Genomic DNA, 13,965 nt, shown 5'->3' with positions numbered 1-13,965 from the left:
GACCTCCAGAACTGCAAGATGAATCTGTGCCCTTTTAAGACGGCACGTTTGTGGTAATTTGTTACAGTGGTAAGAAGGAACTAACACAATGCCCACGCTCACTGCCTGAAAGCGTGGACACCACCACCCTCGCCAGCAGGTCGAACCAAGCCTGCTGCTGCTGAGACTCCAGAAGGCTGCTCACAGCCTACGGGAGATGGTCTGTCGTCTCTTCAGCACCAAGCCCTCTAACTCATTCAAGAAAGAAAAATCACTCGGCCGAGGAAGAATCTTCCTTCTTTCTCAATAGTTCTTTTTCCCGCTTTTAGAACTTCAACAAGACCAGCTCCCCTAACCATAAGTCATGTCTGATGACCAGCTTTGGAGGAGTCAAAGTCCAGGAAAGAAAACCCAGCCTTTTCTGCACATAAAACGTGGCCGATAGAGACACGTGCAAGGGCTCCAGGCACCAAGGCCTCCCCTACAGGAGGGGTGACCCTGGCGGCATGCAGGACACACACAGGGGCCCGTGTTCCCCCACGACCCCCATACTCGCCATCACTGCAGGGCAGGGCACCGCCCACTGCCAGCACCACCTCGGCCTCCCAGGGGACACCCCCTCAGCGGACCCTGCCGTAGGAGGCGGGCTCAGATTCGTCCCTGCGTTAAGACTCACCTCTGTAGTCAAAGGTGACCACGTGGTAACCAAGGGAACTCAGCACCTGTAGAGTGAAAAATAAATACCTGGGCAACAAATCCACACGTCCTAGATGGAGGGCCACTGGCCTCTGATGACCCCAGCTTGACCTTGGTCTCCATGCCCCGCACACTGTGCCAGCTGAACAAAGTCTGCCCCTAGGCGGCCCCATCCTGTAACCGCACGTCCGCTGCTGCTGCAGGGCACACAGACGCCCTCCGCCCCGGCGGGACACGGAAAGATGGTTCTCTGCAGCTCAGACCAACAGTGCACCCCCGTGCCCTCACGGGCTCATGGGCAGCCGCCTTCCAGGAGAGACACCCAGAGACCAGGGACCCAGAAGGAGGGCTCTACGGTCAGGGTGCAACCCAGCATCTCAGACATTAAGCTTTTTTTTTTTTTTTCCCCAGACATTAAGCTTTTGTCAAATCTTTCCTTATAAAAACAAAATCCCCCTAAGACCACATGATCTCCTGGGTTAGGTGATAGAGTCCCCGCCTGAGCTCTCCTGGGGTGTGTCCAAGGCCAGGTGAAAGTGGGCAGCCACCAGCACCCCCAGAATCACCTCAAGGAGGTGGTGTGCCTCCTCCAGGACCTCAGCAGGGACCACAGCTCTGCAAGCACATGCCCGCCCTGACATGAGCCAATTCTGCCGGGGAACAAACCCTCTACAGCCCACAGCAGCCCTCACCCTTGGTGCAGGAGGGACAGAGGACAAGACGCAGGTGCTTCCTGGCATTCCGTCCCTCTCTGTTGGCTTAGCCACTGCAGGCGTCCCTTCTGTGAGGGAGGATGAGGAAGATGGCCCTGGGGCCACAGTACCTTTCCAGCTCTGACACTCGAGCTTCCAAAAATGATCACCAAGCAGCAGCGAGAGTCTGAGCGCTGGGAGACCTGCGGCCCCTCCGTGGTGGGCCTGAACCCAGGCTCCAGGGAGGGACCTGGCCGAGCGGAGCTCCAACCTGCAGCGAGCTGCAGGACCGCGGCTCCCTGGCCCTTGGTGCTCTCCAGTCGTGCCAGAGGAGAAATGCAGCACATAACAATTTCATTGCCAATATCTGCTATATGATCCCCAATGTCCCTCATTCTGCTCTGGAAGCTTTCCCTGGAGCAGCATGACAGGGAAGCAGTCCATGGCAGAAGCGGCCACGAGGCATCGCCATCAACCCTCTCACAAGGGCTGAGGGACCCCCTGCCGTTCACGACTCCTGCAAGGGCGGCGGGGAAATAACACTGTGGTGACGTGCTTTCCTTCCTATACCACGTGCACACCGCGGGCCTGCCACACACACTGTGCACGCGGCTCTGCCCTTCCTATGCCCTGCGACCACGGATTTGCCCGCCAAGCACCCTGCGAACGCCGCTCGGTCCTACATTATGTGGATACCACTGCCCAGCATCACCCCACGCTCTCTGCCCTCCCGGCAGCATCAGCCCTCCCAGCATCACCCACCCCACCCTCCTGGCATCACACTGTGCACACCACTCTGCTTGTCCTATACTGTGTGGACACCACTCTGCCCCCCCAACACAGCCTGTGGACACCACTCTGTCCATCATACACTGTGTGCTGTCTTCACCTACCTTATAAAGCTCCACCCGATGGTCGCCTCCTCTAGAGCGTCAAGGAAAAGGAAACAAGAATGGGTGTTAGCACATCTTCTCAAAAAGGCAGGCCCCAGGTCAGCACTGGAGTGTCTGGGTCCTTAGTGACTTGGTCCCCAAATCCATACAGGGAGGGTCAATGGTGGTCAGGTGACCTCCTCTGCAGGGCATCATCGTGGCTCTATGCTTGTTTCTGGCAATACTGAGACAAGCAAGGGATAGTCTTAGCACTTTGGGGATATTTCTTAATTATTACCTTCTCCTATTTTTGACCAGGTGATACACAGGTACAATAGAAAACCCAGAAGACACAGCAAGAAACACTCCTGCCCAGCATGCAGCCCCCCAGCTCCCCAGTGACCAGCACATAGGCAGAAGTGAAAGTGCTTCTTTACTCAACGCACACTCACAGGGACCTGCCACAGCCAATTCCAGTACTCTTTTTAGCAGTGGTTCACTTTCCTTCTCTTGCAGTCAATCTGGCTCTTTCCTGCCTGCTGTGAACCTAAGTTTTGCTGCCACGGCCATACCCTTCTGCATATGTGCGCTCCACGTGTGGGATGCGTTCCTACACATAGAACTGCTGGGTGGAAGGTGTATGTGATTGTAAGCTTGACGACTGCTGCCCAGGCATCTTCAGAGGGGTCCTGGCCCATCTCCCAGCCTCACACCCACAGATTAGACTATGGTGGGCACTTGTCACAGACCTAAACAGGCTTCTATGGATCCCAACTGTTTTGTGTCTCTACTTCTTTGTCCAAGGACTATCTATCCCTTCTCACACTTTGTCTAGTTGTTGGGCAGCCATTACTGTGGATGGACAGCAAAGTGGGGACGAGGTCACCTCAGGCAGGAAAGCCTGTCAGCAGGCGAGCTCACCCTCTCCAGACTTCTCAGTTTTCCTTCCCTAGAGTGGGCACCATGGCCACTGCGGGTGTCGGCAGGGGCAGACAAGGAGTGTCCAGAGAGAGACAGGAATGAGACAAAGGAGGAAAAGCAATGCATTGTGCCACAGAAATACAAGGGAATGAGTTTCAGGACGAGAAGGAAATACTGCAAAATGTTTCCAGTGATCCTTGGAAAAATTCCTGCTGGCTCTCGTTGGGATTGTTCAAATTTCCTACGTCAAGCAAAAAGAAGAGAGTTTAGCACATGACTCAGTGCGCAGCAGTAGCCGAGGACCGGCTCTCGGGGAGTCAGGGCCGCTGCAATCCTGCCAGGCCTGTGGTGGGGAGTGGGGTATGGGGGAAGGGGAAGCACTTCCAAAGTCACAGTGTTCCTTCAAACTGAAGTTTCAGCTGACTTGGTCTTTTTTACCATGTGACTGGTATTGCTTAACTGAATCTTATTCCCAGGAAACTAGAGAATTTGCTCATTTATAGAAAGATGCTACCAGAGCAGTTATAACCATTTGCTCTTTGAAAAGCAGAAGAAAAACCCACTGTGGCTTATCCCAGAAAGAGAAGAAAGCAAACTGCCAAGTGCTTGCATGATTCCACTGCCAAGCACTCTGCTCACCAGGCACACCATCCGCATGAGCCGCACTTCCCAGACTCCCCGCAGTGTGCAGCCTCCCTGCCCTGACACCACCATGATCTCCTTGTTGGTTCTGCCTATAAAATGACCCCACGCCGAGCCTCCCACAGTGGCCAAGGCGCCACACTGACCCTTATCTGGGCCCTGCAGTGGCCCTGTCTCCTGCCAGCTCCTGCCGGCTCTCTCTCATGCATCCCTAAGGAAGCTGCAACAACGGTGACCCTCCTGGGGGTTTTCAGGCAATGCTCTGTTCAGAAAATGCACCTCCTCCCTCACCCATGCTGTGCTCCCACAGATTCTCCTGAACAAGGTCGACCATGTGGGTAGAAGAAGCCAATTCCCAGCTAACCTGAAGGACATGCCATTAAAACCACTCTTGAAAAGCATCTGGGATAAACCTGAGCAAGGGCATGGCCTGCCATAGACAGTGCGTGCCTCAGCAGCAGCCCAGCAGGACACACTGGCATTGCTGGCTTCCAGCTGAGAGAGAGAATTCACACCCATCACCAACCCAACAGCATGGCAGGGCGGCCAGTGTGGCTGAGCTTATCTGTGTGCACTCAGCTGGGATACCTCTGCTTTTAGCCGTCCCACCTTCAATGTCACCTGACTCCTCAGCACTCACTGCCTCTTGCCAGGAAGTGTGCCTCTTCCCCCAGAAGGGCATGCCTACCAGCATGAAATGCCAGACTGCCTCGCCCCTCAGATGGCATGACAAACCAGCCAGTGAACACGAGACCACACTCCCCAGTGGCGCTGCAGCCCTCAACTATCACAATGACCCCTCACTCACCGGGAACCCTCATTCACTGTGTCATAGGCCCTCCCTCTACCCGCCCCCAGAGACGTCAGGAAGAAGGGACCCCCTGACTCTGGCCGAGGATCTGGGTCACAATGACAGAGACGCAGCCTCCTCCGTGCCACTCAGGTGCAGCGAGCCCAGATACGGGGCCTCTGGATAACGCTGCCCACATCTGCTTAACACGGGGTTGGGGGGGTCCCGAGGAAAGTGTACCGGGCCCACCTGGCAGGCAGCTCTGCTGTGCTCTGAGCCTGGGGATATGGCTTCAGGGGAGTTTCACCCTGACCCCTTCCCCACCAAGCCCCTCTGCCTTTTCCTGTGTTCTTGGGATGCTTCACAGCCCCGCTGCCTGCACATTCCCTCACTGCAGTGGGTCAGCAGACCCAACCAGGCCAGCACTGCAGAGACCACACACCACGTGGGGTCCTCTCCCTCACCTGGTGCCTGCATTCCCATGGAGGTACAGGATGATAGGGTGGCTGGAAGCCAAGGCATCCTCGTACCACATCTGGTCCTTTCCTTGGGCGTCCTTCCACCAGACAGCAGGGACAGTGTGCCTGGAAACAGAAGCAGCATGGAGTGGCATGATCAGATGAGGGTGACTGCTGATAGACACAGGATGAGAGTCACAACCAAGCAGAGAGCAGGACGGGTGGGCCAGGGAGGCAAACTGCCCCCATCACCAAAGGAAAGAACTACAGAGCTCTCAAGCTCTAGAGCTGGCTGCTGACAGCCTAGGTAGATTTTCTGACTTGTACCCAGGCCCCTCTGGGCCACAGAAGCTCCCCCTGGTAGCAGTTGGCCAGGGGTGGGGGTGGGGGTGGAGTTTCTCCCATGTGAACTGGACACTCTGTAAGGTAAGATCTAACCTGGCTTGGTCACCAGGCCTTCACCCAGGCCTCCCACAAAATGAATGCTTAATAAATACTAGCTGAATAGCACCATCCCCCCTCACACATACCCATATTTTTAAGCTATACACAATTTAATTCACAACATACTTAAGATAGTTCAGGCTGTCACAGGTGCTAATTCAGCAACACTGATCTTTACAAGCTGGATCAGAAGCCTGGAAATCCTTAAGCACCATTTCTAATGTATAGCACATTGCAGAGCCTGCTCACCAGGCATCTGGGAGCAGACCTGTCTCTGTAGGAGGAGACACTACAGGCGAACATGCTGCGTGAGTGAACTGGCAGTCAGCCTGGCTCATCCCACACCTGGCCGGGCAGGTGCACTCTGCCTCTCTAGCCAGAACTACCCCTCAGAGAGATGCTCCAGTGAATCTGAAGTCAGTCCACACCAAATACTGTTAATCCCTGGGGAGGGTCTGATTTAATGAGGTTTTTCTATAAAATATAAAACACATTCACATTTATTAGCAAGAATTCTTGCAAATATTAAATGGCCATTTTAAAATTTTCTAGCTCTTAAGTTTTGGCATTTCACTTATTTGTTTTGGTCAGTGGGTGGGGCAGAGAGAAGAATCTTAAGCAGACTCCACACCCAGTACGAGCATGATGTGGGGCTCGATCTCACAACCCTGAGATCACTATCTGAGCTGAAACCAAGAGTCAGATGCTTATCAACTGAACCACCAGGTGGCCTTGGCATTTAACTTCTAATGTTTCTTTGACCATTTCTAGAGGATCGCATTTTGGGTGGTTCTGATCATAATGATCACTTCTTCAGCAATTACAAACCCATGGGACCGAAAGGCACATTTTAAGGTCTGGAAGCTGATGCACTGCCAAGAGCCAACTGACCCTAAACCAGGGCTCCTAACATAGGCCCCAGAAGCTCCAAGCCAGAGGAGAGGGACCTGTTCCCAGGGCTCTCCTGCCCCCTGCCAGGTGGAGAGTTTACGCCCCCAGAGAGGCAGCTGAAGGCAAGACCTACTGCTGCCCCAGGGCTTGCACTGTCCTCACAACAGCAGAGGGTGCAGACTTGGGCAGGCAGCCGGGGCCCAGCAGCACACAGCCTGGTGTCAGTATGTTGAGTCTCCCCATTGTCGTCACTAAGTACAATCTTCTTAGGTGACTGCTGTGAGAGCTTGTAGCCTAAATATCCACAGCACACACACCTCTCTCAGAGTAGACCACCCTGAGCACTAGCCACGGAAGAGGTCCTCATCTTCACCAACAATCCCTGTCCCATCTCAAAGCACAGACCACACTAATCAGTGGGAAGGCCGACTAATTCCCAACCAACAAGCTCTGAGCAAAGCACATCATGCTTCTGACCGAAGACATGAAAGCAAAGTGTCCCAGGTACACACATTGGTCACTAAATACAGGACTGAATTAAACCAGAAATAACAAAAGCCTAATCCCAGCATCAGCTCCTACAGCAGTAGGAGCATTTAATGTTCTCTACCCAGGACCACAGATGTGGCTACAACCCTTCACAGCCCACAGCACTTCACCTTGAAGCGTCTCCCATGCACAGCACTCTTCTGTGAGGGCAGAGGGAGACGTCGCAGCTACTGAGAGAAACCCCGCTAAAGGGGTATGGATGCCAGGCTACCTCTGAGAGAAGACAGAAAATGAAACAGAAAACTTGGTCATTTTTAATTTAGTAGCAAAAACATCCACTTGTCCGTAGGGAAAAGCAAGAAAACACATTCCAAGGGAACAGAAAGAAGTCATAGGACTTAAGTCCCACTTAACTTTGTGACTCGGGGGATCCCTGGGTGGTTCAGCAGTTTAGTGCTTGCCTTCGGCCCAGGATGTGACCCTGGGGTCCCGGGATCGAGTTCCACATCAGGCTCCCTGCATGGAGCCTGCTTCTCCCTCTGCCTGTGTCTCTGCCTCTCTCTCTCTCTCTCTCTCTCCCTCTCTCTCTCCCTCTCTCTCTCTCATGAATAAATAAATCTTAAAAAAAAAAAAAGCTTATTTAAAAAAATAAAAAATAAAAAAATAAATTTATGACTCAAAAGAGTCAATACAAGAGGCAAAGGCCACATTATCAGTGGCTGGAAGCGCTGCATGCAAAGACACTCAGCTGTTCTCAAGGTCCAGACATTCCCTTGTCTGAGGAGACAGGGGCTCCCGTGCTCACATTTCTTCCTTCTCTCTGGAAGTAAGGCTCTTGCCCACAGACAACCCGGTTCACACAGCCCTCGCTGTCTCAAAGCCTCAGAAGAGCTAGTGCCATCTCATCGTGCTCCATTATGATCAAACTTAGTCAAGATCTCTGCTTTGGAAACAGAGGGGGAGGGTAAAAACGGATGGGCAATCGTCCTGGGCAATCCTGGCCATGCTGCCGCCCACTCACCAGACTCCAATGGTCACATCTTCCTCTGGCTGGAGGTAGTAATTACACGTGTGATTCAAACCTTGATCCTGTGGTTTTTTCAAGTCAATGAAATAGGGAACCCTCACTGTGGAGGACAAAGAGATGGAAACCAAGATTAGTGGGGGCAGACGGACACACATGTACATGCACAGCAGATGCCAAGCTCTCAGGAAGTGCTGAGTCCTTTCCAACCCAAGGCCGCCCAGTCCACACAGCCCTCCGGCCTCAGGTGCAGGGCTGGCAAGCAAGCACAGGAACACTGTGAGCACGCCGGCACATCCCTTAGCAAGGGCGAGGTCTGAGCACAGATGGACCCCCTGATGGTTGCGGTTGTGTGTGTTTTTTTGTTTTTGTTTTTGTTTTGTTTTGTTTTTGAGAGAGAGTGAACATGTGAGGAGGGGAAGGGACAGGAGAGAAAGAGAATCTGAAGCATATTCCACACCCAGTATGGAGCCTGACATAGGACTCGATCTCATGACCCTGAGATCATGACCTGAGTTGAAATCAAGAGTCGGATGCTTAACCAAGTGAACCAGGCACCCCAAAGATTGAAAAACTTAAAAAAAACAAAACCAAAAAAGTTGAGGTGACATTTACTCACTTTATAAAATGGCAACTCCCAAAAGGGCAGGATGGTCCTGACCTCTAGCCAATCCCACCTTACATAAGGGAGTCACACACATCAGCATAGTTTTCTCTGGCAAAGAAAGTAGTTTCACTACGTAACTGCACATATCCACATGGCACAAAAGCCAAACGTGCTCATCTCCTACTGCCGTCCCATTCCTGAGCCACAAGCATTGACCTCCCACCTCAGGGCCTTTTTGCACTTACTGTCCTCTGCATCTGAGTACCCTCCCGCCACATTTAGCTCTCATTCCTCAAATGCCCACTGTAGCTCACTACACGTCTGCTGAAGAAATGAAATACCCACTCATGAGGACATGGGGATGCACACATGCTCATTCCCCAGAAATTCCCTGAGCATTTCAGACCATGCAAGGAAAGAAATCCTTCTACGAAGGTGGTTTTTGTACCTCCAGCTTCTTAACCCACCTCTTCCCCAAGAAGAAGACTGAATTTTTTAAACTTTATTACTTTCTCCAAAAAGAAAAAGGGCCATAAAAGGAAGCGGCACCACATGTCCTGGTGCTTCCCACCATTCCTGCGCTGTGCGTGTGTGCCCTCTCGCAGCACCTCCTGTGACAAACACACCACCTCTTCCACTCTATAGCTCCGTTAGCCACCAGCTCACACATCACAGGCCTGGGACTTACATGCAGGCGGCCTGACTCCACAGCCCACACTCCTGACCCATCACACAGGAAAGAAGGTAATGGTAAATGATCCTGACTGGCCCTCATGTCCTTCTCAGGACGTTGAGGTGTGCCCTCCCCAACCCCAGGATACACTGCAGTCCCAACCTCCAGCCCATCAGAATGTGGCCTTACTTGGAAATAGGGTCTTTACACAGATAATCAAGCTAACATGAGGTCAGAAGGTGGACTCCAATCCAGTATAGGTGGTGTCCCTATTGACAGGGGAAATTGGGATACAGACAAGGACAGACGAGGACAGTGTCAAGACAGCAGGAGAGAGCTGTGTGCGGACAGAGGCGGAGGCTGGAGGGGTGCAGCTAGAAGCTGAGGGACACTGAACACTACTGGCCACCACCAGAGGCCAGGAAGAGGCAAGGAAGGACTATGCCCAGAGTCTCAGGGAGCCTGGCCCTGCTGATACTGTCATTTCAGCTTCCAGGCTCTAGACCTGGGAGACAAGAAATTGCTATTGTGTTAAGCCGTCTAGTTTGTGGTATTTGTTACAGCTGCCTCCAGGGACCAAAGCAGCCATGTATGGAGGTCAGATTTTACTCTGGCAACAGGACTCAGAGAAGCTCCTGAGCAGAGAGAGCGCTGGCAAGGGCCTCTGTTTCCCATGCTGTTTCAGATGCAGGTACCTCCTCCCACAGTGTCCATTCTGGGACACTGGGCCATGCTGTGGAAGCTGGTGGCTGCAGCCTCATGCGTCTCATGCACCAGCTCATCATCTGACAACTGTGAATGAAAGGACGTCCTCCATACAACTCTGAAAACCCAAACCCGGCCCCAGATTCCCTTAATTCCACTCCTGAGACAGGAGTTATTCACCTCATGTCCCATGCCAAACAGAAAGTGGGCGTCATCAAGGCTGAGGGTACTTGGCTTCCACCAGCTCAGTGCTCAGGTCTCAGCCTGTTCTATGTTGGGGGAGAAGGTGGCCAAGCTACTTCCACACTAGCCCAGAGCCCCCAAGAGGACCCCCTACCTGTGAACAGTGTTCACTGAGGATCAGCAGCTAATTCCCAAAGCTTCCAGGCCTGAGGAATTTAGAAACTGAGAAGCTGCCAGATTCTACTTCAGGAAGACCTCATTCCACAAGACTTGTCCTCCCATTCACTTTTATTTCCATTTTAGAAATAATTGTGAAAAAGAAGGCAGTGAATGTACCAAGTCCAGCAGACTTGGTAACAGAGGAACCTCTGGCCTCCAAGTGCCTCTCTTCTCATGGGGCTCCTCCAGAGAGTAGAGGTCCGTGGTCAGTCCTGGGGGGTCAACTCCAGAGACTTGTGGCCAGAGGAACCACTGGCAACCACTGGTCTAAGCAAGCAGAATGCCACAAAGGGATGGGGTCAAGGAGTGCAGGGGTAGGGTTAGATTATATGCCCAGGCCAGAACACACCTCACTCCTACTGGCTGGTAACAGCTGGGTACCAGGGCCCTCTGACCTCCTGTGCTATCCTTTGGCCAATGACCCTCGGGGCCCCGCTTCATTCACAGCGTTGGAGCAGGGACACAGCACAGGGCACACCACAGGGCACATGGCAGGGACAGGAGTGAGGAGTGTGGGACAGTGACCTGGCCCCTCACTGTTAGCTATGCAAGTTCGGCCTCACATGCAGCTAAGTGCACACAGCCTAGGAACCCAAAACACAGGCTGCTGTGCCTACAGGCCAGCAAGACCCATCCAGCTGCTTCAACCCCACTTCTGGCTTTTCTTCCTTCCCTTCTCCATTATCTACCCTCCAACCCACAAACTATGGGCATGATTTAGAAAGGATCTTGCACAAATGGTCTTCAATCAATAATAGTGAGTCCATGAATAAATGGAAAACAACCCATTCTATCATCCCTTCTTTAGTCCAGTGTCACTTGTACCTCCAAGTCCATCTGCAAATGCACAATACGGTGAGAGGCTACAGCTACTTAGTCACAATGGACACTTCTGACCATCTGGGGATCTTACAAATTGGGGCACCCCCTCATCCCAGTCACAGGTGCACTGGAAGAGGGGTGGTGCCAACAAAAGGAGGGCCAGAGGGCTCTCTGGGTTTTATCAAACTCTAACACTGTGATGGGGGGCTGCCGGGCTTCCATAAAAAGAAAAGGAGTAAGAATGAGTATGCAAGTTCCTCAAAAACTTAAAAATAGAAATAACATATGATCCAGTAATTCCACTACTGAGTATTTACCCAAAGAAAATAAAACACTAATTTGAAAGAATACATGTATCCCCAGCAGCCTTATTTATGATAGCCAAGATACAGAAAAAAACCCATGGCTAGACAAATGGATAAGGACAACATGGTACACACACACAACTATTACACAGCCTGAAAAAGGACAATCCTGCCATTTGTGACAACATGGAGTGAAGTAAGTCAGACAGAGATAGACAAATACCGTATGATTTCACTCATATGTAGAATCTAAAACAAAAACAGAAACAAATGAATAAACAAACAAAAAGCAGAATCAGACCTGTGCAACATCCTGCCATTTCATTAAGAAACCAACCAGCAACATTTGTGGGCTGTGTCTAAAGTACTCCAAATAATGGATTAGAAGAAGACCAATTCCATTCCAATATTTGTTGGGACCCCACCATGTGGCAAAGGCACCCAGAGGCCAGCACGCTTGGAAAAGGCAGTCAGGGTCCATCCTGAGGGGTGCCATCAGGCTGTCTGCAGCCCCATAGCTTCATGTTTAATGTAAACCCAAACTCCCTTCTGTGCTAGACTGTGGACCTGTGGACATTTAAGGGTTAAAGTCAGAAAAATCAAAACTCCCTTGATTTTAGTTATGTTGTTGGTTCATTTTAAGTTTGTGCTTCTCACACTAGCCAAAACTCAAGTGGATAAATTCCTCCAGGTTCAGGTATGTTTCTGTTAGCAAAATCAAATGCCTCTTGGTATCCTACAAGTATTTTACACTCGAAACACCAAATAAAAACAGTTCAGATTTACAAAGTATTAAACACAGACTTTACTATTTTTCCTCTTCCTCCTAGTCCTCTTTGAGCAGAAAGTCCCTTTTTAGCAAGTGACTCCTAAGTTCCTGTGATCAAGCTCACTGTAGATTTAGCAAGCCTAACTCATCTGTACGCCCAGGTAGTCATCCTGCCAGCCCCAGTGCCACCCCTATCGCCCTGCTTGTCCCAGGCCACAGTCACACACGGGCCATCTCAACACCTGTCTGTCCTCCCTGCTCACCTCCCTGCTCTTCCCTCTCCCTCCTCTCTATTGGCAACCCTGCTGCCTCCTTCCAGGGAATCAAACCCAGCTTTCAAACCCCTCCTCCCAAATACACAAGGTTCAAACGTACTCTTTGCAAACCAACAACTAAGAGCATGCACACAGCCCACCTCAACTGGTTCAGATGCTACCCACCCCCGAGCTGAAGGCCATCACTTATGGAGTACCTGCTCTGTGTGCCAAGCACCATGCTCTATCCTCAAACTAATACTTGCACACCCAGCCTCTTCCATCCTAGCCTCATCTTGTAGGTGTAAAATGATGCTCCCAGCAATTATGTACCTGGGAGCCCTCTGCCTTCTATTTCCTAAGCTTGAGACTTCTGGACCTTTCTCTCCCACTTGCACAAAAGTAAATACACAGTGTGAAAAAAAACACCTTTGGAACACACAAGGTCTAAGTTAACTCAGGGAGACTACAACACCTATAAAGCCAGCATATAATTCCACAGAAACCAAAGCATGTCAGGCTGATTCCCTGCCCCCCCCTCCCCCCCCAAAAAATGTCCTGGGCTACTTGGGTAGCTCAGGGTTAGGCGTCTGCCTTCAGCTCAGGTCACAATCCCGGGGTCCTGGGATGGAGCCCTGTGTCAGGGTCTCTGCTAAGTGGGAGTCTGCTTCTCTCTCTCTCCCTCTGCCCCTCCCCCTGGCTCATGCTCTCTCTTGTGCTCTCTTTCTCAAATAAATAAATAAATAAATAAATAAATAAATAAATAAGGTCTTTAACAAAGAAAAAAAGAAAAAGAAAAAGTCCTAATTATTTTTTTAAGGTGATCACTTTTCAGTGGTCATCTTTTCCAAGGACAGTGAGACCCCTAGATGGCACAAGGGCAGACCACCTGCAACACAACCCTCTTAACATCCTTACCCACAGCAGCTGAAGGACCCCAGCCGTGCAGGAGTTACCTGTGCACCCAAGGGTCAGCCCTGGAGAGCAGCACAGTCACTGCAGCAGCCTGGACCTGAGAAGGGGCACAGGGAACTTTCTGGGCAATAGAAATGTTCTATTTCTTGATCTGGGTGGTAGATATATAAATACATAAATCATCATGCAAATGAACTCTTACTAAAGTTAAAGGCAAAGTGGGCACATGGCACTTACCAAAATTCAAGAAAATCAGTTTGGCCTGTATCCCAGGACACAGTTTGATGAGAAATGGAATGGCAACATACAACCCCAGAACACAGAGAAGTATCTTCTTCATTCGGAACCATAGGCCCTTTCGCCTGCAAGAGAAGAGCAATTAACAGGTCAAAGACTGTAGTGCAATTTTGCTACCGTTTATTAATAGCATTATCAAAATCACTAACCAAAATCCACATGCAGTGTTCCCCATAATAATTGTGCCAGTAATAAGACTCCCACCTGCTTTTGTTAAAATTATTATTTTAGACAGTCTTTCCATTTGAGCTTAGAACTCTCTATTGTGGGGGTAGGGGAAGGGTACATATTTTTCTCCCCAAAAGCCAAGGGACTGGA

At 51.0% G+C, this 13,965-nt stretch overlaps 1 protein-coding gene across 8 annotated transcripts in view; it reads right to left on the bottom strand.

The window, feature by feature from the left end:
- Positions 1 to 13,965, bottom strand: part of ABHD12 (abhydrolase domain containing 12, lysophospholipase) — a 66,543-nt gene that overhangs the window by 8,683 nt on the left and 43,895 nt on the right. For 6 of the 8 annotated variants that reach the window (XR_013361682.1, XM_077866035.1, XM_077866033.1 and 3 more), the window contains exons 2-6: positions 13,588 to 13,712; positions 7,896 to 8,001; positions 5,057 to 5,176; positions 2,261 to 2,291; positions 656 to 701 (exon numbers count right to left, since the gene is read on the bottom strand). Coding sequence is in view for 7 of the 8 variants with exons in the window: in XM_077866035.1 (XP_077722161.1) it covers positions 656 to 701; positions 2,261 to 2,291; positions 5,057 to 5,176; positions 7,896 to 8,001; positions 13,588 to 13,712 (428 nt within the window). In the remaining variant the exon portion in view is untranslated. The remainder of the gene's footprint in view (positions 1 to 655; positions 702 to 2,260; positions 2,292 to 5,056; positions 5,177 to 7,895; positions 8,002 to 13,587; positions 13,713 to 13,965) is intronic. The other 2 variants (XM_077866037.1, XM_077866039.1) reach the window with 1 other exon arrangement.

This window comes from Canis aureus, chromosome 22 (genome assembly GCF_053574225.1).
Source record: "Canis aureus isolate CA01 chromosome 22, VMU_Caureus_v.1.0, whole genome shotgun sequence".
Classification (NCBI taxonomy): Eukaryota; Metazoa; Chordata; class Mammalia; order Carnivora; family Canidae; genus Canis; species Canis aureus.
Note: the sequence above shows the minus strand (reverse complement) of the source record. Positions and strands in the feature narration are given on the sequence as shown.